The sequence below is a fragment of the Podarcis tiliguerta genome (assembly GCF_965153285.1).
Source record: "Podarcis tiliguerta genome assembly, chromosome: 1".
Classification (NCBI taxonomy): Eukaryota; Metazoa; Chordata; class Lepidosauria; order Squamata; family Lacertidae; genus Podarcis; species Podarcis tiliguerta.
In genome coordinates, this window is record NC_139534.1 from 101,800,716 (window position 1) to 101,822,070 (window position 21,355).

Genomic DNA, 21,355 nt, shown 5'->3' on the forward strand with positions numbered 1-21,355 from the left:
AAACTGGGTGCCTTGCTTTAGGAAAGCAGATGTACTTTCTTGGATCACTCTCTGGTAGGCACAGAGCCACCACTGAATACAACCCACTATTCAATTTTTTAAGGCTTTTAGATTACTTTTCATATGCAAAAGGAATCAACACGTTCTTAATCTTCCTGTATAAACAGAACCGTTTAAGAACCTAATTTCAGAGAAACACAAAATGAAATATATTTGAATTTCTGGTATGACATTGTGTTAAAGGTCAGTGTGCTTACTGTAAATCAGGGGTGGACAGAAGATGTATCAGGATCTACTGTAGCTTCATGTGGGTGATTTGCAGTGGATAAGCAAGGGGTCGTGACTCCAATTATTTAGCAGTAGCAACAGCAAGATGACTTTTTCCATCTCTGTAAGGCTGCTGAAAATAAAAAATAAAAAAAGTGGAGTCTTATGCAACAACTATGGGCTCAGTTCATTTCTGGTATTGAAAGCATATTCCTTGGCTTAGAATATGGTCAGAGGCACTGTGTTCTTCAGTTTCAACTGTATGCTTTTCGCACCCAGCTCTGGGTAATAGGTCTTGGGCTTCTAGTAAACCAAAAACCAAAAAGAAGATTCTCCAAGCCTGGAGTTTGCTTACTCCTGAGGCATGAAACCATATAGGGGTGGTCTTCACTGTTTAGACTTCTGTGAAAAGAATACTGAAGGGCCAATATCTTCTAAGTATTCATCGCTGTGACAACAGTAGCACGGTTAGGTAGTTGGATATGCAGGATTTCATAACCTCTTCACTTTAGCTAGCATCTGACTCCTAATGATCTTTTAATGAAGCCCCTAAATTTTTAAAAAATGTGGTGAGGGAGGATTGATCTTTGGTCTATCAACCCTCTTATTGTAGGAAAAATGTGTGAAATAGCACTGGTGGGATGGTAGGGAGCGTTTTATATTTTTATCCCCTTTTGAGTTTGATTCTGATCCCCAAAGCCGTAGAAAGGCAAAACAGAGGAAGCTTTTTCCTTGACCTGTTTACCTTGCAACCCAAGCCTGTGCATGCCTACTCAGGAATAAGTTCCATTGAGTTCAATGGGGACTCATGCCCAAATGAGAGTGTATGCAATTGCAGCCCTAGTAAGCAACTAAAAGGAATGTTAGAAACATCAATACCTCAGTTTGGCCACAAGAAGGAACCATAGCTTATGAGATATGCCCAAAGAAAAATTCTGGCACCGCTCATAGGGTGGTTTTTTAAAATTACTTTTTATAATTTCAGGCTCTGAAGTAAACATTTTAAAGACTGTGCCACCCCTTGCCCCCTGCCTGACCCCTCCTCCATCTAATTATAAAAACTTAAAAAGACACAAAACTTGTATTCAATGGAGTGAAGATTTTTAGATGTATGTAAAACTGTTCACAGTTTGGAAAAAGCAAATGGGGAACCTTTGTCAGGAGGCAACTAACACCCAAACTTTGTTTCTTAAAAAGGTGGCTTGGCAGCTATTGATTGTTCAGTTTTTAGTGCTATTAGCTGAGACGTAGCTCTGTCCTTGGGTAGCATTGATGTGCTGGGATGCTGCACCAGATCCTGGGGAGGGGACACACTTTCCCTAAAAACAGCTCAAGGGTTCATGTACGGCAGTGGCTGCCAACCATTTTGGATCCATGGGAAGATTTGGAAATTGAAGAAGCTGTCATTGACACAGCCCACCCCCAGTACAACCACACACACACACACACACACACCCTGCAAGCAGTTAGGCTTGAAAAAAGTGTGTTAGCTTTTTCAAATCTAATTTGGGGGTGCGGGGTTGATCTTCCTGGAGAGTGTAACTGGGAGGTTAACCCTTTCTTTCCATCTGCTATCTCCCAAGAAGACCATTCCGCTTCTCTCTCCCCAGCAACACCTAAAAAAGCCTTCTCTTAAGAGCCAGCAGAGGGGTAGCAACAAAAACCAACAGAGGATTTGGTGGTACAGCACAGTACTTTAAAAATGAACAGATTTGTTGTGATAAAATCTTCTGTCATAGAAGAGCCTGCTTCATTAGATACATGCAGTGATATCTTGAGAGAGCAGAGGGATATCTATTTAATTAATTGGCTTTGTTATTTCCAGGGTGGTTCATAAAAAAAGAGAATGAAACAATAAAATTGGGGGAAATGCACAATAAACAACAAGTGCAGTAAGTTCATCAGTATATTGGTAAAAATACCATTCCCAAAATGCAAAATAGTATCAGGGGAGTGTAGGTGAGCACTGTGCTCTTTGTCTTATCACATCCAATAGAAAAGGAGTGTCTGAATGGGTCCCTCCTTATCAGAGGGAATGTCTCCTGCTGCCTTAGCAGGTGAAAATAAGACAGTGCCTTCAGAAACCCTTTTTGGGCAGCGGGTGCTTGAACCACTCCAATCACTCTTAAATGAAACTAGCGGCAATGATCTGTTTCCATTTAGTTCCAGGCATGGAAAATGCTCTGGTCACCCATGAGAATGATCTCTGCAGGAGGGGAGCAAGTGGAACGTGACACTGCTCAGTCTCCTGAACATCTCAGTGGAGGCTCTTTGTGTTGACTTTTAGGTGCCTGGGCTTCCAGTGGGGAATGTGAGCTGGCTGAAAGAATGCACCAGCATAGAAAAATAGCATTGTTCGGCTTTGTGTCTACTTAATTGGAATTATTTTTGTGTTTTTATTAGTTATGCACCCTCCTCTGTACTACCCTGAGCAGTGAAAATTACTGGGGGTAGCAGTGAAGCATTCATAATGCTATTTTGCTGTGTGCTGCCCTGATAGTGAAGATCCCTTGCTGAGCCCAGCCTAAACATCATTTGAAGAAATAGAAGTATTTATAACTCAGAGAGAAGATACAAGTACCTGACAACACCAAGATTAAGAAAATACTCTTTAATTACATGTTTCAGCTTCTGCCTTCATCATGAGCCTGAGGTACAGATAATTTTAATATCTCAGGGACAATTTCTATATGTGTTCTCTTAGTCCTCATGGGATCCCTGAAGGAGCAGGAGATGCACTAAATAAGAGTTCCCATATCTCTTTAGGGAATTTAGATCCCATATCTGTCAGGGAATTTAGATTCCCCTATTTTGTAATGAGTTGACTTCTGGTGCACCTTTACAATGGGATAAGTAGGATGGCATGCGTCATTCAAGGTGTGCATACACAAATAGCTGTAATTTCCCTTTAGTGTCACTGATGAATTGGATCCTTTTCTCTACAGCATGGGATAATGCCACCTGTCAAACTCCTTCTCAGGAGGATGTGAGGATTTAATCTGGTATATTGTTTACCAGAAGCTCTGAAGGTGAAAAGTGCTCTTTAAGCGTTCCTAATTAATCTAATAGCTAGTTGTACCTGGTAAGGATTTCGCCTTGTGATTTCATTGCAGCCGTAACATGTGCATCCTTGGGTGTGGCTGTTAGAGGTCACGTTTTCTGTTCCTCCAGTTCCAATAATAGCTTTGTTTATCCTACTTGTGCTTGGTGTCTTTGCTTTAAAAAGAACAGGCATAAGCTGGACCTGCCTTGAGGTTTATCCAAATAAATAAGGCAGAATGCTCCAAAGTATGTGATAAAATTAACAGTGCAGGACTCCCCTTTTTCTTTCATAGCTTGATTTCACTTTGAAAGGAATATTCCATCATGTTATTAGAAACATTTATACCATATGCTCAAATATTGAAGAGGACAATGTTTAGTTGGAAAAGGTGAACCTCTGGCCTTCTGTGACTATCAGGAGTATATCTTGTCCCAGGAAACCTGCCCCTAATCATTAAATTTAGGTATAGTGCTGCTCTGCCTTCACATACTTTGTCCTTGGTCAAGAAAACCCAGGGTGAGGTGGGGAATAATCTTATGGGATTAATACCTGCAAGCAATGTCTTATCATTTCCCATTTCATAAAGACTTGGTTCTGTCTCCTCCTCCTCTCTTTGTGGTTTAGAGCTGAATAGTCAGCCACATGAAGAAAGGTCAAGAGTTGTAAATTCTCCATTTGGAGCAGAGATCCAAATTAAGCATTAGCTAAGTTTATTGAGTTATTGGACACAGCAGGGAAAGGGGGCTCAAGACAGACACGATAAAAGAAACCAAACCGGTCTGTCCAATGTTGGAGTAATTTGATAAACTGCCAAGCAAAAAGAATCTGCGTCGGATTTAGGGTGGTGTGGGCAGCTGAATAGGTGCAAAGTGGAGAAGGTCCGTAATTGAGAAGATCCATTTGGGAGTGCCCAATTTTGGCTTTACCTCTGAAAGAAGTAGACACTTGTATGAGGGAAAGCTATCATGAATTTGAAAGAACTGACAGTCTCCCCGGGAAATTAACCAGTGGGGTGGTATTGGCAAACCAGTCTGTTTTTAGGAGGTGGAGGTAGGATGCTCAGCATGGAAGCATAGCAAACCATGAAGCACTCCTGACACCTTGACAGGTACAATACACAGATGGAAAGATCAAAAGGAGTGAAGACAGGGTGAGTCCTTGTGTTAGGCAGGATGGTTTCTCTAGGACTGTATTGGCTTGTATATCTCTCACACCTTCTGTCTTGGTAGGAGCAAATCAAGGGTTCTCGTCCATGACATCTTACTTAAAGTAGACCTATGGAAATAAATGAACCTAAGCTAGTCATGTCCATTCATTTCGATGAATCTGCTCTCAGTATGACTAACATTGTATACAACCCTGAGTGCTTATGGGGCCTGAAAAACAACTTAATCTTGAAATCACTAAGTCTTGCTCTCCTTTGGGAGGAAAAATGAGAAATACATTTAAGAGACAAAAAATAAGTCAAAATTGATTAAGAAAGTGTCTCTAAGAAAATTGAGTTTTTCTTCACAACTTCATAATCAGGTGTTGTTTGAAGGACAGGGCCAAAGCACCTACCAAATTTGAGGGGCTGCTTTGTGCTATTATTTTGTGGATTGCATCATTTCCATAATTAACTAGGGATAAGCTTTACACATATCCCCAAAATGAATGTGCATACATATATTTTTTTACATGTATCACAAGTGATGCTGTATTCAAGAAAATTTTTATCACTAACCATCCTGAACCCTGTTTTGCACTACTTTGGTTTGCTAAGTGTCTGGTGGTCTATTATCTAAAAACAGCACCATTCAAATACAATATAAAAAAATCCCTCTGTATCTTCTAAATTTGGTTGATTGGGTTAATTTCTTTCTTGGACAAGAGACTACTGTGGTACCTCAGGTTACATACGCTTCAGGTTACAGACTCCGCTAACCCAGTAATAGTACCTCGGGTTAAGAACTTTGCTTCAGGATGAGAACAGAAATCGTGCTGCGGCGGCACAGTGGCAGCGGGAGGCCCCATTAGCTAAAGTGGTGCTTCAGGTTAAGAACAGTTTCAGGTTAAGAACAGACCTCCGGAACGAATTAAGTACTTAACCCGAGGTACCACTGTATTATTTCATGCAGGATAAAATACTTCTCATGTTCAGATCAGAATCATTTTACAAATAATCACATTTAAATACAAGTTACTGTATAATTTGTGTATTTGGATTAAGGAAATTTTCTTATAGGCCAGGTCAAGAACTTTTGAATGGTGATTCCCCTAATTTCATGTGTACCAACCCATAAAAAGCTGTTGAGTATTTTTGGAACACTTTTTAAACCACACAATGGAAAGCAAATATGCTAATGTCAGACACAGCGTTTTAATCTATAATTGATCTCCTGAGTTTCAATCTTATACAGTTTAACCGAACCTAAGTTTAATTTAAAAAAACAACAACCCACATCAAATATTTTCTTTCCCCACCCCTGAACTAGAATGAAACCTGAAATGTTGGTTGAAAATCTCTGTTGGACCAAAATGAATCTTAAACAAACTCTTTTTTGTTCTCTTTTATTAACAAAAACCAAACCAAAACTATTATGAGCATTGTTTCCAAACTCAAAGAGTTTCGATATTTGCATGTAGGGTTACAATGCGCAGATATTATTGAGGTGGAGGAAGGACATGGCACACCCTCTGTCTGCCCTTGCAGAGAAACAGGAGTCAGAATGATATCTACTCCACCTCCAACCGTGGAATGGACCCTGCCTGGGAACTGGCACACAAGCACTTCCATTGTTTCCCCCGCAGTTAGCAGGCACTAGCCCTCACCCAGTGGGGCAGCGATTTTATTTGGGTTTATTTATTTAACAAAAATTATGTACTGTTTGACTGTAAGAGAACCTTTTAAGTGGTTTACACAAATATAAAATAAAGCATGAAAGTTATCAGTTAGCAGGGATTTGAAAACATTCAAAAGACGATTTCAATCAACAGTAGGATAGGCTTACCTAAACAGAAATGTTTTAAGCCAGCACTGAACAGAGAACAGTGCAGTGAAGGTGCCTACCTGCCTAGTTAATAGGCAGGTATTTCCCATAGGTGTAGGTGTTGCCATATTAAAAGATTAATTTATTACAAGCACAGAATGAATATTATGCGGCACCCATAACATGGCCAGTTCTACAGCTTGAAGCAGGTGGGTGGGCATATATTGGATCACGTCCTAAGAGGTTAAGGGCTTTATAATGAATAGTAACACCCTGAACTTTGCCTGGTAGCAAATGGTCATCCTGTGCAGATCTCGGAGCAGAGGTGTTATGTTCTGCAAGATTGTAAAGCCGTTTGGACAGGAAAAAAAGAATAATCATCCTCAATTGTCAGGCCAGCAGGCTTGTGCTAAATTACAGCCTGGAGGCATGGATGTTTTTGCCTTGCTGGAGCGAGCTGTTGCTGTGTAAATGCCACAAGGCTTTCTGTGATCTTATTCTCATCTCCCTCCATCTGTCCTTAGCTAGAGGCCAGGTTTGAAGAATTGCACAACCATTTCTGTGTTCCCAAAGGGGCTTTGGCCACGTTTCCCAAATATTCCCCACCTTCCTGCCAGGGCTGTATGGGAAAACCTTTTTTTGAAACAGAGAGTAGTTTCAAAAACAGCATGTGAGGTCTGATGTTCAAAGGCAATATCCCCCAGGGTGCACACAAGCCCTTTGATGTGCTTAAAGTAGCTCTTTGGATCCAGACCACAATGTGGAAATTGAAAAAAATGGGGAGGGGGGTTTGCAGGGGAACGTTCTGGAATATTGCATCCTCAGATTACAGTCTGAGATGCACTCTTCTTATGCATTGGCATAATAAACTAGGGACCAAATTAACTGTTTTCAAGGACAGTGTGCCACAAGTCAAGCAAGATTGTAAAATGGAAGCAACCAACATAATATAATGTGCTCCCTCCCCCCCCCACACAGACAAGAGAGCAAGAAGAACGGTGTGCTTGCATTTGTGTAGGTGCAGCAGGTGTCGGATGGTGTACGTTATCTCTTGCTCCTACTTCTCTTTCTCTCTCACTTATTCCCCCCTTTTGTTCATTTAGATTTAAATTTACTTAAATCTTCCTACGTTTCCTTTGAAAAAATAAAAATGTTTTTTTTAAGAGCAAACATGTAAATCCTAAAATAGCTAACATGTGGTGAGTGGGTGCTTTGTACACACCATGCAGTTAAAGCACATACCCCACCGCACCCCAAAATCCTCCTAAGTCCCCAACCTCCCCTTTCTCACCTTCAGCTTGTCCTGGTGTGTACCAGTCATGGCTGGGATCCTTTTCCTCATCCTTGGTGTCCTTTCAGTTCATGACAGTGTCCTTCCTTCAGCCCACCCCCAATGCCGCCATGTGTACTGCCCTTGGCCCCTCCATGATGGAACTGTTGTCGGTTTAGCAAGGCTGGACTCTCCCTACACTTACAATTTGAGACCGGAGGGAGTGGGGCTGGCACAAATGGCAAAGTTGGGAGCAGTCGGTGCCCACCCACATCCCCCCCGCCCATACATGGTTTGAGCCATTGCCCATTCACCCAAATGCCTGAAGAGAGATTCTATGTCCTCACCAATCAGGACCAAATGGCTGACTTAGAGACCCTTTAAACTTTCCCTTAGCCAATTTGCTTTAAAGTGGGAGAAGCTGTAGATCGCACACTTCTTGTGGCAAAGGTCCCCAGTGCAGTTCCCAGCATCTTCAGGGAGGGCAGGATCAGTATAAGCTTACCGTATGAGACAGTTTTATGCAAGTCAAAGGGAAATGCATTCTTTTAAGAGAAGATATGCAAGGAAAGGCAATATTCTTACAGGGCCAGAGCCCTGAGAATTGGTAACCAATAATTTTGTACTGGAAATCAGGGGTGGACAGAAGGCAGGCTAGGATCTCATAGTAGATTTCTGAGCAGTGATTTATGTTATATCCACAAGAGTTTCTGATGCCCAGTTGTTTTAACATTTAGCAACAACAAAGGGGCACCTTTTCCTCCTTAAATTCAGCTGCTTAAATGCAGGGCATTCAACTAAGTTTTACTCAGAGTAGACCGATTGAGATCAGTTGACCAACCATAGCCATGTTCATTCATTTCAATGGGTTTGCCTTGAATAAAACATAGTTGAATGTCACTCCCAGAATGGACTTTTGTGGGGAAAGATTATGAGTATGGTTCAGTTCTGGTACTGAAAACAAATTATTGAACTCAGAATATTATCAGAGGCACCCTGTTCTTTAAATCTAACTGTCTGCCTTTTGAACCTTGTTTTGGTTGGTAGATCTTGGGCTTCCGGTAAAAAGAAAGAAAGAAATGTTTGTGTATTTGCATCTCAGAACTGAGTGCTCCTTGAGCATTTTTGGGAAACCTCTTTTTTTGAGACAGTGGTGTTGCAAAAGAGACTGTTTCCTTGTCTCAAGATGAATGCCGGAACTCAGATTTCTGAAGAATCCATGTTTTATGGATTGTGACATCTGTTTAATACTGAGCCATAGCAGCTTGTCATTTAGCAAGAGTAATCTGTGGAAATTAGGCAATTGAGGAAAACTCTCTTCTTTTCTTGCAACTGTATGCCTTTAAAGTATTGTAAGTAATATGCTGCTGGGACTCTGAGAACAGTTTTTTAAATCCAGTGCTTCAATTACACCACCTTGAAATATTTCCTATGAAAGTACGGTTTGTAAATACTGAAACAAAATACAAAATTCCATGTCACCTTTTGCAGGAGAAGACCAAAGAGGCTTGCGGCACCTTAAGGACTATTAGGGTGGCATAAATTTTCATAGACTAGAGTCAGTTAAGGTACTAAAAGGCTTAGTTTTTGCTGCTGCAGCCTATGATAGCTACGTTTCTGTGTTCTGTAGTATATTTTGTAGCCTCTCACAAATCCTCCCATGAAATGAATGGGAAAATTGTGTATTCCTGAACTCATCCTTCATATTTTCCTCTTGAAGCTGAAACTCACTGCTTTTATTTGGCAGAAACAAAAAAACCCCACCTCCTGAAGTATTCCTTCTCGTATCAGCAAAGGTGAATTCACCCAAAGGTGACTTCCTTCTATGTGACAAAGCTATGGCAGGTGAGTTGCCATTTGGCTGAGTCATAATTTGTAGTGTTTTCCTACAAAAGCACTCAGGGAATTCCCTTCTGAGAAATGTTCCCATATCCTGAGGAGGAAGACAGTTGTACAAAAAGCCTGACCTTTTAAAAAGTATGACACACTCTTTATGCTATGTGGTGCAACGATTATGAGCCCATGACTGGGAACTGGGACTGTTGGCTGCTGTTCCTTGCTTGTACGTACAACCTGGTGCAGTTTTGATTCCATCAAACTGATGTCTAAATTCCCATTGATTGCAGTCATCTTGGGGTTGTACTATCACTACTGTTGATTACATAATGTTGTAGTTTTCATATGTCAGCCTGGAACTTCTACGCCCAAATTCGCATCTATGCACCTGTGTTCTAATCATGTGACTATTTCCATCCCTTGGTCAATTGTGAGACATGACAATGCACTCTCTCACCCATTCTGCTTGTGTCACATATCCCATTTCTGACAATGGAGGTACTGTATATCTTCACCCAAAAGTCAAATTCTCAGTTTGTGGTAGGGCAGTCTCCTCCCCTTCTGGCAATAAAGGTCCACCTTCTAGCAAAGGATTTAAATTACACAATGTTTACAGTGTTACTGTAGCTGTTTTAGATTTCCTGTCTTATTGCTGCTGGTTTTTGAGAGACTATGACAAAACAGGGAAGGGAACCTCTTTGCTCTCTAGGGCAATGCCTGTGGGGCAGCAAACCACATGCAGGTTTTTTTTCCCATAGCTCCATGTGACAGCCATCCTCTTGTGGCAAGTGATTTGAGTGCAATGGCTCACCAGGAAATTGTCTCCACTTCTCTGCCAATGTTCTCTCTTTTTTTAAAAAAAATTAAAAAATGCCCCATTCACATGGTAGGACACTGTGTACAAATGTCATCTTCGGCACAGAGCAATTTTGAAATACTTGTTTTACTGAACAAAGCAAGAAGCAAATCCATGTCAGTGCAGTGGGTGGGATCATGTGGGCCACAGAGAAGGGGTGGGGAACTGGATCTGGCCAAAGGGACAAACCTAGAAAAACCAACAGAAGCAGAGAGGTTGGATGATGTTTTTGTATGGCAGGTGCGGTGTAATTTGGGGGAAACAAATGCACATCTGTGGGGAGGAAGTCCACAATGGAAAATGCCCTCTAAATGCACCATGCATAATTTGGAGTGTCAGTGTAGTGTAATGGTTAGAGCAGGGGTCAGCAACCTAAGACCCATGGGTCAGAAGCAGCCTGCAGAGGCCGTTTGACTGGCCCACGAGCCACCCCCAAAACCGAGCTGCCTGCTCGCGCACTGCACTAAACCAGCGAAGCGCAGGGACTCGTTTCCACGGCACTGGAAAGCATGTCGGTGCATGTGCAGATGCAAAAAATCGCAGGTGTACGCGCTCATGATCTGACCCATGGAGGGATCTCCGCGGGACCAATCTTGCCCAGACAAAATAAACCTTTTTTTAAAAAAAAAAATTATTAAGTTTCCATTAAGCAAATTAAACTTATCATACCAATTAGTCCAAATTACATCAATACACATCATAAAGTCCAAATGTTTTCCAAATTATAATTTTTTTGTAGGGGGGGGGTACCCATGCTTCGCGATTGGCCGGAGTCCAATCATCTATATTTCTGCTGCTTTCATGTTTACAAGGATGTTTTCAGTCCCATCTTCTCAGCTCTTTGTCGTTACTCATTTTCCTTTTCAGTCACTTCCGAGTTCTCTCCACAAGTGGATTGAAAGAAACAGTCTTATTTATATCTCTGTGTGGCCTTTGTAATGCTCTCTCGTAGATCTCTCACAGAAATCCAATAGTCCAGGCGTTCCATTCAAGCAGGCATTCGAGCAGGCATTCGCCATCTTGTTCCACTCCGATGAAATACAGTCTAAATGTCCGCTCATTAACTTTCCAGGCCCGCCGCATCGTAAATTAGTCTTTCCAGGAGGTAGCCCTTTCACATTTACAATCCCAACCTAATAACCGATCCACGGCTCATCCTCCCTAAGACCGTATATCATGCAGCAAAGGTCTGCCTGTCCATATTGGGTCACATTTCTTGCCACGTCACAAAGAGAGCCTCTTTTCTTTCCAAATCTTTCACAGAATAAAACTTTTAATTCATGTTATTTCCCCCCCTCACAGTTCATTTTTAATCCCACTTGCAAATTGGTCATTGAGATGGTTCTTTAAGGGGGGGGGGGTTGTTAGGTAATCACATTGGGGGGGGGAGTCTTCCCCCCGCCTTTCCGTTCCGTTCCACCTACCAAAATGTCTGTGATTCTCTGATGTTAGCTCTGTTCCTTCCATCCCGATCTTCTTCATCTCAGTGGTAAAATTATTAGCAGATAAAAACACTCCTGACCTCTCTTGAAGCATGTGCGTTTACTTCTCCAATTTTTTCTTCTTTTTAAGCAACGCAACCAGGTTCGCTCCTGAAAGCAGCTTCAGGGAGCTCCGAGCCTGTTCGAGGGCTTTCCGCCCAGTGCCTCTCACCCCCTCCTTCATCCGAATTCGGGGGTGATTTATGGCAACCGCGGGCGAGGGCAGCATCTTCCCCTTCCCTGGGAAGATGAGGGAGACTGATTTACTCCCCATAATCAGCCTCTGATTACCTCGTACAAGCTGGATAGATGGTATTGTCAGCCATCTTCCAAGGCACCCCCTAGCGGGCCCCCCAGGCAAGATAAACCTTGCTGACCCCTGGGTTAGAGGGTCAGACTAGGACCTGGAAGACCAGAGTTCAAGTCCCCACTTGGCCATGAAATTTACTGAGTGACCATGAGTCAGTCATGGCCACTCTGCCTAATCTACTCCACTCATACTGGTAGGTCTTCACTTCACCTGCTCATCATCAACTTTTGATGATTCATCTATGCTCTTGGAATTCCATTTTGCAGTGCTAACCAGAAGCATGTTTCAGTAAACATCTGGGAGAAACAGCCAGCCTTTGAACTAAGTGTGAACGTTATATATTTTAATGGGATATTTTTATATCTACATTCTAACTTGAATGTCTCAGTGCAAGATGGGGCAGGATTCAAAAGCAAATAAGGTAAACAAATCAGTATTCCTCTTCTGCCAACAGACTAACAAGATTTGGGGTGTCACATTGACCTTTGAGGAAGGAGGAACAGCGAGGGTGGGGTGCTAGGACTGAGAAAACACCTAAGTATTATCTGCGCAAAAAACTTGGAGAGGCACCTAAAACTTTTTAAATATTAAGGCAAAAGCCAATATTACAAGGTACCTTTTGGTATCATGTGAACTTGGACAAAGCATATTTTGTGCATGTGAATTCCTATTTGCCATTCACAATGCTGACAGACTTTCTTTGTAGCGATGCAACCATCTAAAAAAAAAACCAGGGGAATTTTCACCACACTGTCAACATGCTTGGGCATCACCCAGCTGTTCAGGGGATGCATTCAAGTTGCCAATTCCACCAGAGCCAGTGTGGTGTAGTGGTTAAGAGCAGTAGTCTCGTAATCTGGGGAACCGGGTTCGCGTCTCCGCTCCTCCACATGCAGCTGCTGAGTGACCTTGGGCTAGTCACACTTCTTTGAAGTCTCTCAGCCCCACTCATCTCACAGAGTGTTTGTTGTGGGGGAGGAAGGGAAAGGAGAATGTTAGCCGCTTTGAGACTCCTTAAAGGGAGTGAAAGGCGGGATATCAAATCCAAACTCTTCTTCTTCTTCTTCTTTTCCTCTTGAGTTCCTTTCTTCTTTCACCACCTCTCTTACACACACACACACACACACCACATTTTCACATTTGTTTCAATCATTTCTTATTGACTTCGATTGTCTGCACTTCTTTTGCTAATTAAGTTTTTTCCCCCCTCTCCCTTTTTTAAAGGTTGCATTATTTAAAGTATTTTTTAAAATTAGTTTTCTTACCTGCCCTTCACTGTAAGCTTCCAGGGCTGTTTTAAAAAATCTATACATTAAAAAAATGTATGAATACAGTGGTGCCTCGCAAGACGAAAAGAATCCGTTCCGTGAGTCTCTTCGTCTAGCGGTTTTTTCGTCTTGCGAAGCAAGCCCATTAGCGGATTAGCGCTATTAGCGGCTATTAAAGGCTTAAGGGATTAGCGGATTAGCTGCTAAAAGGCTATTAGCAGCTTAGTGCCTTAGAAAAAGGGGGTGGAGAGCGAAACCCCCCCCCCCCCCGGAATCGCAAGACATTTTCGTCTTGCGAAGCAAGCCCATAGAGAAATTCGTCCTGCGAAGCGCCTCCAAAACAGAAAACCCTTTCGTCTAGCGGGTTTTCCGTCTTGCGAGGCATTCGTCTTGCGGGGCACCACTGTACTGTCATTCTGTAGTTTCCTTAGCTGCTGTGAACTACAGTGTGACAGCAAATGGGGCTGTCAGCATTTTTGGACCATCACAGCAGAATCAGAGAGTGGGGAGACGTCAATAGAACTGGTGATGGAGGCAGGCAGGTGGTTGGGTGGCTTTGATGAGAAGTAAAGGAAGGAGGTGGGTGGCTTTGGCGAGGAGTAGCTTCAATGAGGAATGAAGGGAGGCAGCAGGTGGCTTAAGTGAGATAAAAGTGAGGCAGTGGGTGACTTTGGTGAAGGAGATTATGGCAGGTAGGTGGTTGGTGAGTGCAGTGAGCAGGGGCACAGGCCTTAGTTACCTAGTATAATCACACAATTTACATCATTCCTGAAAAGCAAATCATTTCTTCTACTTTCCCCTTGGTTTTTCTAAATTGACCATTTGTGCTTGACGTGCCATGGAAGCCTGATAAGCACCCTGGATTTTATTGATCTATGAAGTGAGGAGAGAATTCAGAAGAAACTGGAAAGCACAAAAAATATTGACAAGTCTCTGAGAATGGCTGATCAGATGGCTCAGAGAGATTACAAGTGTGCAGTGTTACTAGTGCCATGGTAAAAATAAGGCCCTCAAGGGCAGCTACACATTTGTTTTGTCAACCCTGCAATCCAGGTTTCAGTTTTCTGATTTTACTCTTATTGTTGGATGGCTTTGGTTAGGCTTTTAAATGAATGCAGGATGCAAAATCTAAAACATGAATGCCAGTTCCCTCCCCACCAAGGTGTGCCTGGCTTCTTCACTATACAGTTGTACCTCTGGTTACGAACTCAATTCGTTCCGGAGGTCTGTTCTTAAGCTGAAACGGTTCTTATACTGAGGCGTGATTTCGCTAATGGGGTCTCCCACTGCATGATTTCTGTTTGCATCCTGGGGCAAAGTTCACAACCAGGAGCAGTTACTTCCAGGTTAGCGGAGCTCGTAACGAGAAGCATTCGTAACCAGAGATACCACTGTACAGCTTTCAGCGAATGCTGAAGACACACCTTTTTAGCCTGGCCTTTGACACCAGAAAAGTGTTTTCAGGGCCTACTTTATTCTTGGGATTATAATCTATTTTAACTGCTTTTAATTTAACCCACCCTGGGACCTGTTGGTGAAAGGCAAGTAATAAGTTTAACAATGAATAATATAGTTTAAAAGGGCAAATGTTTCCAAGAGCATATTGACAAACCCAGTACTGATCCCCAGGTATATCCACTGGATGCTGGCTCAGGGTAGTGTTGTTGTTTTGTAGTGAATAGGAATGCAATATTATACCAGGGTATAAAGAATTGCAGCATCTCCTCAAAAATATGTTATATCTGTATTCACATTGTGTTTGAAAATTTTGCTCAACTTGCCCGGCATTGGTGCTTTCTGGAAGCAGCCACATGGGAGTTCATGAAGTACTATCACCTATGATATGTTGTGGTTTTCATCTGTTTTGTCTTTCTGCTTTTATCTTTTTTTATGTGTTAGCTGGCCCATGTGCCCTGCTGCCTGCCCCACCTCAGTCCCTTCCATTTTTCACATTTGGCCAGAGCCCCTTTGTCAGCTACTATATTTTTCTCCATAGGTTCATATTCTCAACAGAAAAGAAGCAGGCCTCTTCACATTTTAAAATGAACTTCCATTGAGCTTCTTAAGAACAGATTGTCCCATTGAGCAGTGAATATTTTCCATTCTAAAGCAACAGCCCTTAGCATTTGACTAGTGTGAGTGCCAGCCATTTCTCAGAACATTTTTCTTTGATTCAGTTGTTTGAAGATTGGGCTATAAGTGAGTGGAAGCTTTCAGACATAGTCTGATGAATATAAAGAAACAGCAAAGCGAAATTGTTTCTTTCCACCTTTTATTGTGGGCTTTTATGTTTTCCTTAAAGATCTAGAAGTAGACTTTAGACAGATTTTAGCAGTGTGTCATTTGGGGCCTGATCTTAACATTAGAATGCAAGAAGAGACCTGCTGAATCGGGTCAGTGGTAATGAGAAATCTGCAGTGTGTTGGACACCCAAAAATATAGTTTTTGCCTTTTGGAAATAATTATTAACTATTATTTGGTGATTGGAAGGGAGAATATATGTGCAATTGTAAAGCAAGAAACGTTTGCTTTAAAATCCACTCATTCAAACCATTTGAACCATTCTAACCATTCAGTTTTCTTTATGACTAAAAGAAAGTGGTTTCTCTTGTGTGTTCTTTTTCTAAGAAGCAGTTATATGTGGGAGTAGCATAACCAGACAGGAAATCTCATTGTAGCTATGTATAGACCACCACAGTAATATCCACGCCTAAAATTAGAGGCAGACTATTATAAAAGGAAACAGGTAGAAGGAGGCATTCAGCGGTTCTAAAACAAAACAAGAACACAGAATTTCCTATTTATCTGAGTACGGATAGCTTTTTGCCATCCTGAATTCTTGCAGGATTTGTTTTCAGGTACTCCACAGTGATCACAGGTCTTTTCCATTGGAAATCAGGCTTTTGAAGACTGCCTTCAAAGTTTAGATAGGGCCAAGCTAGGTTTCTTCAAACAGGACTACTGCTTTTGCGCAAGGCCAGTTTGACCATACGGATGGACACAATTCAAGGGCTATGCTAGAAGCAATGTCCAAATCTGTACTTTTGTGCGGCTTCCAGCACAGCTGGCTTCCCAAAATGCTGTGTGACATCTTGGGAGGTACTCTTAGTTCAAGCTGGGCCAACCTCGCCCTGTTTGTGGCGGAAAGAGCATGTGAGCTGGCCTAGGCTTTGTGCTCATCCTTGCTGTGATTCAACTTCCAACCCTCCCTTCCTATTATAACTTTGGCTTCCTGTTGTGTTTCACTGCCAGCCAACTCCTAACCATTTCTACAGTTTCAATGCACTCTCTCTCCCCCCCCCCCCCCAGATATTGAGGGTGGATGGTGGTAGGAATGCAAGGGGAGAGAACCAAAATATGAGCCAAAAATGTGAGAAGGTGGGCGTTTAACTGCAGTGGCAAGTCAAGGAAGAAGTGTAGGCACCTATATTGCTTTTTCTGAATGTTCAGCCTATATTCACTTAAGGCTGGGATGGCAACTTTTTTCAGCTCAAGGGGACACATTCCCTTCTGGACAACCTTTGTGGTGTGAAAGGGCATCACAAGCCAATGGTCAGAGGCAAAAGTGGGAAGAGTAAATGTTATCTTTGGACAGTAGGCTAACTTCTATACATGCTCCTCTCTGTCCTCCATCCAGGCAAGCAAGAAGTATTACCAGAGTTCAGTGACACATTGCGGACAGGCAAAAGCACTCAAACAGGGTGCAAAGCAGGGCTGGTGAGGGTTTGGCTTGGGAGAGTATGTAGCCTAGGGAGTGGTTTTCTGGCCAGATAGAAAGGTCTGTATTTGGTCCTTGAGCCCGAGATCCCAGCCTCCCTGTGCTAAGGGCTTATTTGTTAAATGTAATTTCAGCTTCAGCAGTGGCCTGCAGTAATTCAGAGGTTTGGATCTGTCCATAGAGGACAATGTCTTATCCAGAATTAAGCTAGAAATACAAGAATGCAAGACCTGGTCCATATATTAGAAGCTTGTTTATGTCTTCATTTTCTTAAATGCTGGTTCACTGAATGCTTGCTGCTTCTTTTTCTTCCTTCCCATAGCTGCTGAATGTGGTCAGCTATCTAGCACAGCAGAATCCACGGATGCTTGTACTGGGGCGCAAACACATGCTGAAGAAATCTGCTCAGTGGCACAGAAATGATATGGCAGCTCTGCAGAAGAAAGCACACTTCTTCTTTACTGAAAACATGTATGTTCTGATGTTTAACAATGTCATCTTCAGAAACATTTATACTGTACTAAATTTAAGTTGTAGCTTTAAGACACTTTGACAAGCAGACCCTCAGTTTGATCAATTAAGGCAAATGTTTTTAGTTGTATAAACAGTACATTCTTGATGGGTTGCATTTCTTAATTTTCAACTTCTCTGCAATATTTAAATCTCTTCCCAGCCCAAGGTAATATAAAACAAATGCAGGTCTTTTGTTGTCGCTGTTCAGTAGTGCAGCTTTGCCTTGTAGGTATTTAATCAATGATCAGCTACTTTGTATTCCCAACCACATTTGAACACAGTAAGTGTGCCATCCTAGCCATTAAGGCCAAGCAGCCGACGAGGTGTTTATCAGACTAAGCTGAGCTCGTTAAAACATGCCTCTCTCATCCAAAAGATCAAGCAAATTGGCATCGGCAAAACTGTCCAGAACTGCTAGATGAGCAGCCTGTGATAGAGAAATTAGGTTGACTTGAGCATTCAGCCGAAAGATCAAACACCTCTCATTATCCATTTAATCTCTTTCTCTAATACTTTCTCCTCCTTACATCCATGTATAGTTCATTCTGGAAACACAATGAAATGAAGCACATACAGTGGGCTGTACCCAACTAATTCAAGGTATACCCATTAAAATTAATGGACCTAATTCAGTCATGTCTATTAATTTCAATGGGTCAATGATTAACATTGGCTGCAACCTTGTATCTTGTGTTAGGACATAGCCTTGATTTACTATTAAGTGTTGGCAGTGCTCACATACACACTGGGAAAAATTACATTTCTCATCACATGGAAGCGTCTGTCAAAACAGAGAAGATAAAAGAGAAGCTTGAATACTATTTATTATGTCTGTTGGGTGTCTTATAAAATGAGTTCTCTAGTCTGGAGGTTGTACAAAAACATCATACAATAAAAAGTGTCATAGACTTTAAACATCCAGCTCAACATAAAACTCAAGTACAAAAAATCCAACGTACTAAAATGCGGTATAAATCACAGGAGCTAAATCACTAATAAGGGCTAAAATAACATGACCTTAAAAGGCTGGAGTGTGTGTACCAGGAGGACAGCAATGGAGGGACAGATTCACTAGGGACAGCATTGCTTACCAGACCGAAAACAATGAAAAGGCCCTTTCTCTCATGGTTATTATTTAAACTTCAGATTGAGGAGGTACATGTAGAAGGTGTTTCAGTCTTCACCATTAAAGGCCGGGCTGGTTGGTATTCTACCTGATAATGAAGTATCTGGTTGTGTAGAATTTTATAGGTCAAAGCTGGCACTTGGAATTGGGCCCAAAATTGATTCCAGAATCAGTTAAGCCAAGAGAGAAGCAGAATATCCTGAAATGCTTAACAAAGAGCGCTCAACAAAGCTTTACCTATTTCAATTACCTCTGGTGTTATTTTTGCAGCAAAACTCTATAATCCTTAAAAGCTTGCCTTATTTTAGTACAATTGAATGGGCTTCTGTAAAATTTTGAAAATAAATCCGCTGTGAAACTGAGAGGCACAATTTTATTAAATGGTTAAATTTTGAAAGCCATCCACCAGACCAGGTGTGGGTAATCTGTGGTCTTCTGGATGTCACTGGACTACCATGAGCCCTAGTAAGCATGGCCAGTTGTCAGAGGATGGGAGTTGTAGTCTTGCAGCAATTGAGGGCCATGCATTAGCCATCCCTGCAATTGCTGTTGTTGGCCTCTATCTGTTTTGAGAGACAGTGGAATGCGTCTCTGGGGAAGTGATCTCCCCAGGGCACAAGCCTGGGCAGTGTGTATGGAGGTCCTGGGCTGCCCATAGAAAAATACCACCCCCCCCCGGCTTCATTGATGTGGTCCAAAGGAAAGCAGAGCAATATGCTTGGCTGCAGAAGTTGCTGGAAGGAGGCAAGTTGCCATCCAACCGTCTTAGGGACTCCACTCTGGATTTGTGTAGGGTTTACTCCTTAGCCTTATTTTTCTCCCAAAGATATCCCACAAGGCAGCGGAGGTTTAGGATCAGTTTTTTCCTTCTTTTAGACGGGCTATTTTTGCAGGTTGATAAGCCCCAGCTGCCCCTAACTTCCCCCTGCAGCACATGCAGAAACCACTATTGGTCTTGTCTGCTCAATCCACTGGAGCTTGTATTTGCATACACAGGAAGTCCCTAATACGCTGAGGGTTTGAGGCTCACCAGCTACCCTCACCTGGTTTACTAGCCAATCAAAGCCATTACTGGGGTGTGGCTGCTGTTGCATGCTGACAGCTTCTAGGAGCCACAGGTGAGAGCACAGGGTGGGGACCAAAGGTAGACAAACTGCCCCAGAAGCATGATGTATTCTCCACCAGAGGTACTACCCCTCCCCTAACACCCTCAAAATCCCTGTAATAGAGACTAAAAAAATTCCTGGTGATTAAAGTTTGGATGATAAGATTGTTTCTCATGCTGTGCAGAGCTAGGCCTAATTATTTTATGTTTATATCTGATAGATGAAAGATAGTTCCTAGTTAGAATTAGCTACATTTATGTTTTGGTTTGGATAGTTATTTTAGATTGCAAGCTTATATTGTATCAGATTATAGTGAAAAGAGGACAATGGTTTTCTATTTTTAAAAATACTATTTTCTTAAATGTGGATGTTAAAAATGTAGATAGGAAAGGGTCAAGCAACTTAGTAACTTCATAATTAACAAATGAGAACAGTTTAAATGAGCTTCTGAGCATTTTAACAGTGTGTGATGTTCCACCTTCTTTTTAAAGGTCTGAAGATGATCCATTCCTGCTCTATGCCACTCTTCACTCAGGAAGTCACTGTAGATTTGTTACCAGAGATCTATTACGTGATCATAAGGCTTGCCTCTCTGACAGTCTAACTCGACGGCTGTTCTTTAAATGGCAGCGGGGACATCAGATGGTACTATCTGACTACATACCAGGAAAGAGGATAAAGTTTGAGGTATTTTTTATTTTAATGCACTCCTCCTGCTGATTTAGTTCTAGTAATGGCAAATGGCTGCATGTGATCATCACAGAATAATAAACTGATTTAAAATATGATTAAATTATAACATCAGTGGATTCAGTTGGTAATGTGGAGTGGGTGTAATATTTACTGGCCATCCCCCAAAATAATTTCTTTGGGATTTTATTCCCATAGTACCTATTCTGTTTACCAAACATATCTGTGAATGTATGTTGGGAGATGTGCACACATATTTTTATAGGAAGTAAAAACTAACAGTTATTTCTCTTTCCTTACTTAACAGTCTGTATTGAATTTTGATACAATCGTGCAGACCACAGGGAACACATGGCATATTCCCTATGATGACAACGTCTTGGAAAGATCTTCTTATGAAGTGCCTACAAAATGGCTTTGCCTTCAACAGAAATAAAGGATGCATTTCTCTGAACAAAAATGTACACATGGCACTGTTGTCTCAAATAAAGCAGATACCATGTACCTATTATGGAATTCATGTTCTGATGCAAGAGACCTGCATTTGATCGAATCCCTGAAACTTATCAACTCACATTTTATTATTTCTATAACGTATTGGAAATGGTGGAGAATATTATATAGCCAATTTTTAAATAAAAAAATTATTTCATCTTTGATTTTTTGTTAAAAAAAGATTCCTGATTGTCACCAATGTCTCTATTTCAGACATTTTGTTCTGACTTCTTTACCAGAAACTCCACACAGGTGCTTCTCTGCACCAATATTTCTCGGTTTATGATGAAGAAAGTGTTATCCACTTACTTTAGTAGTACTGCTCATAGTCTCCCAAATTCTCAGTTGGGCACCTCCGTGACTTTCTGCTGCTGCGGTTTTACTAGAGGCGGTGGGGGGCTTTTGGG

General features: G+C 41.8%; 1 protein-coding gene across 2 annotated transcripts in view; it reads left to right on the forward strand.

The window, feature by feature from the left end:
* Positions 1 to 20,961, forward strand: part of PRORP (protein only RNase P catalytic subunit) — a 48,709-nt gene extending 27,748 nt beyond the window's left edge. The window contains exons 6-8 of one of the 2 annotated variants that reach the window (XR_014514302.1): positions 17,341 to 20,010; positions 20,170 to 20,450; positions 20,761 to 20,961. Coding sequence is in view for 1 of the 2 variants with exons in the window: in XM_083452724.1 (XP_083308850.1) it covers positions 17,341 to 17,489; positions 20,255 to 20,450; positions 20,761 to 20,889 (474 nt within the window). In the remaining variant the exon portion in view is untranslated. The remainder of the gene's footprint in view (positions 1 to 17,340; positions 20,011 to 20,169; positions 20,451 to 20,760) is intronic. The other variant, XM_083452724.1, reaches the window with a different exon arrangement.
* Positions 20,962 to 21,355: the final 394 nt, after the last annotated feature.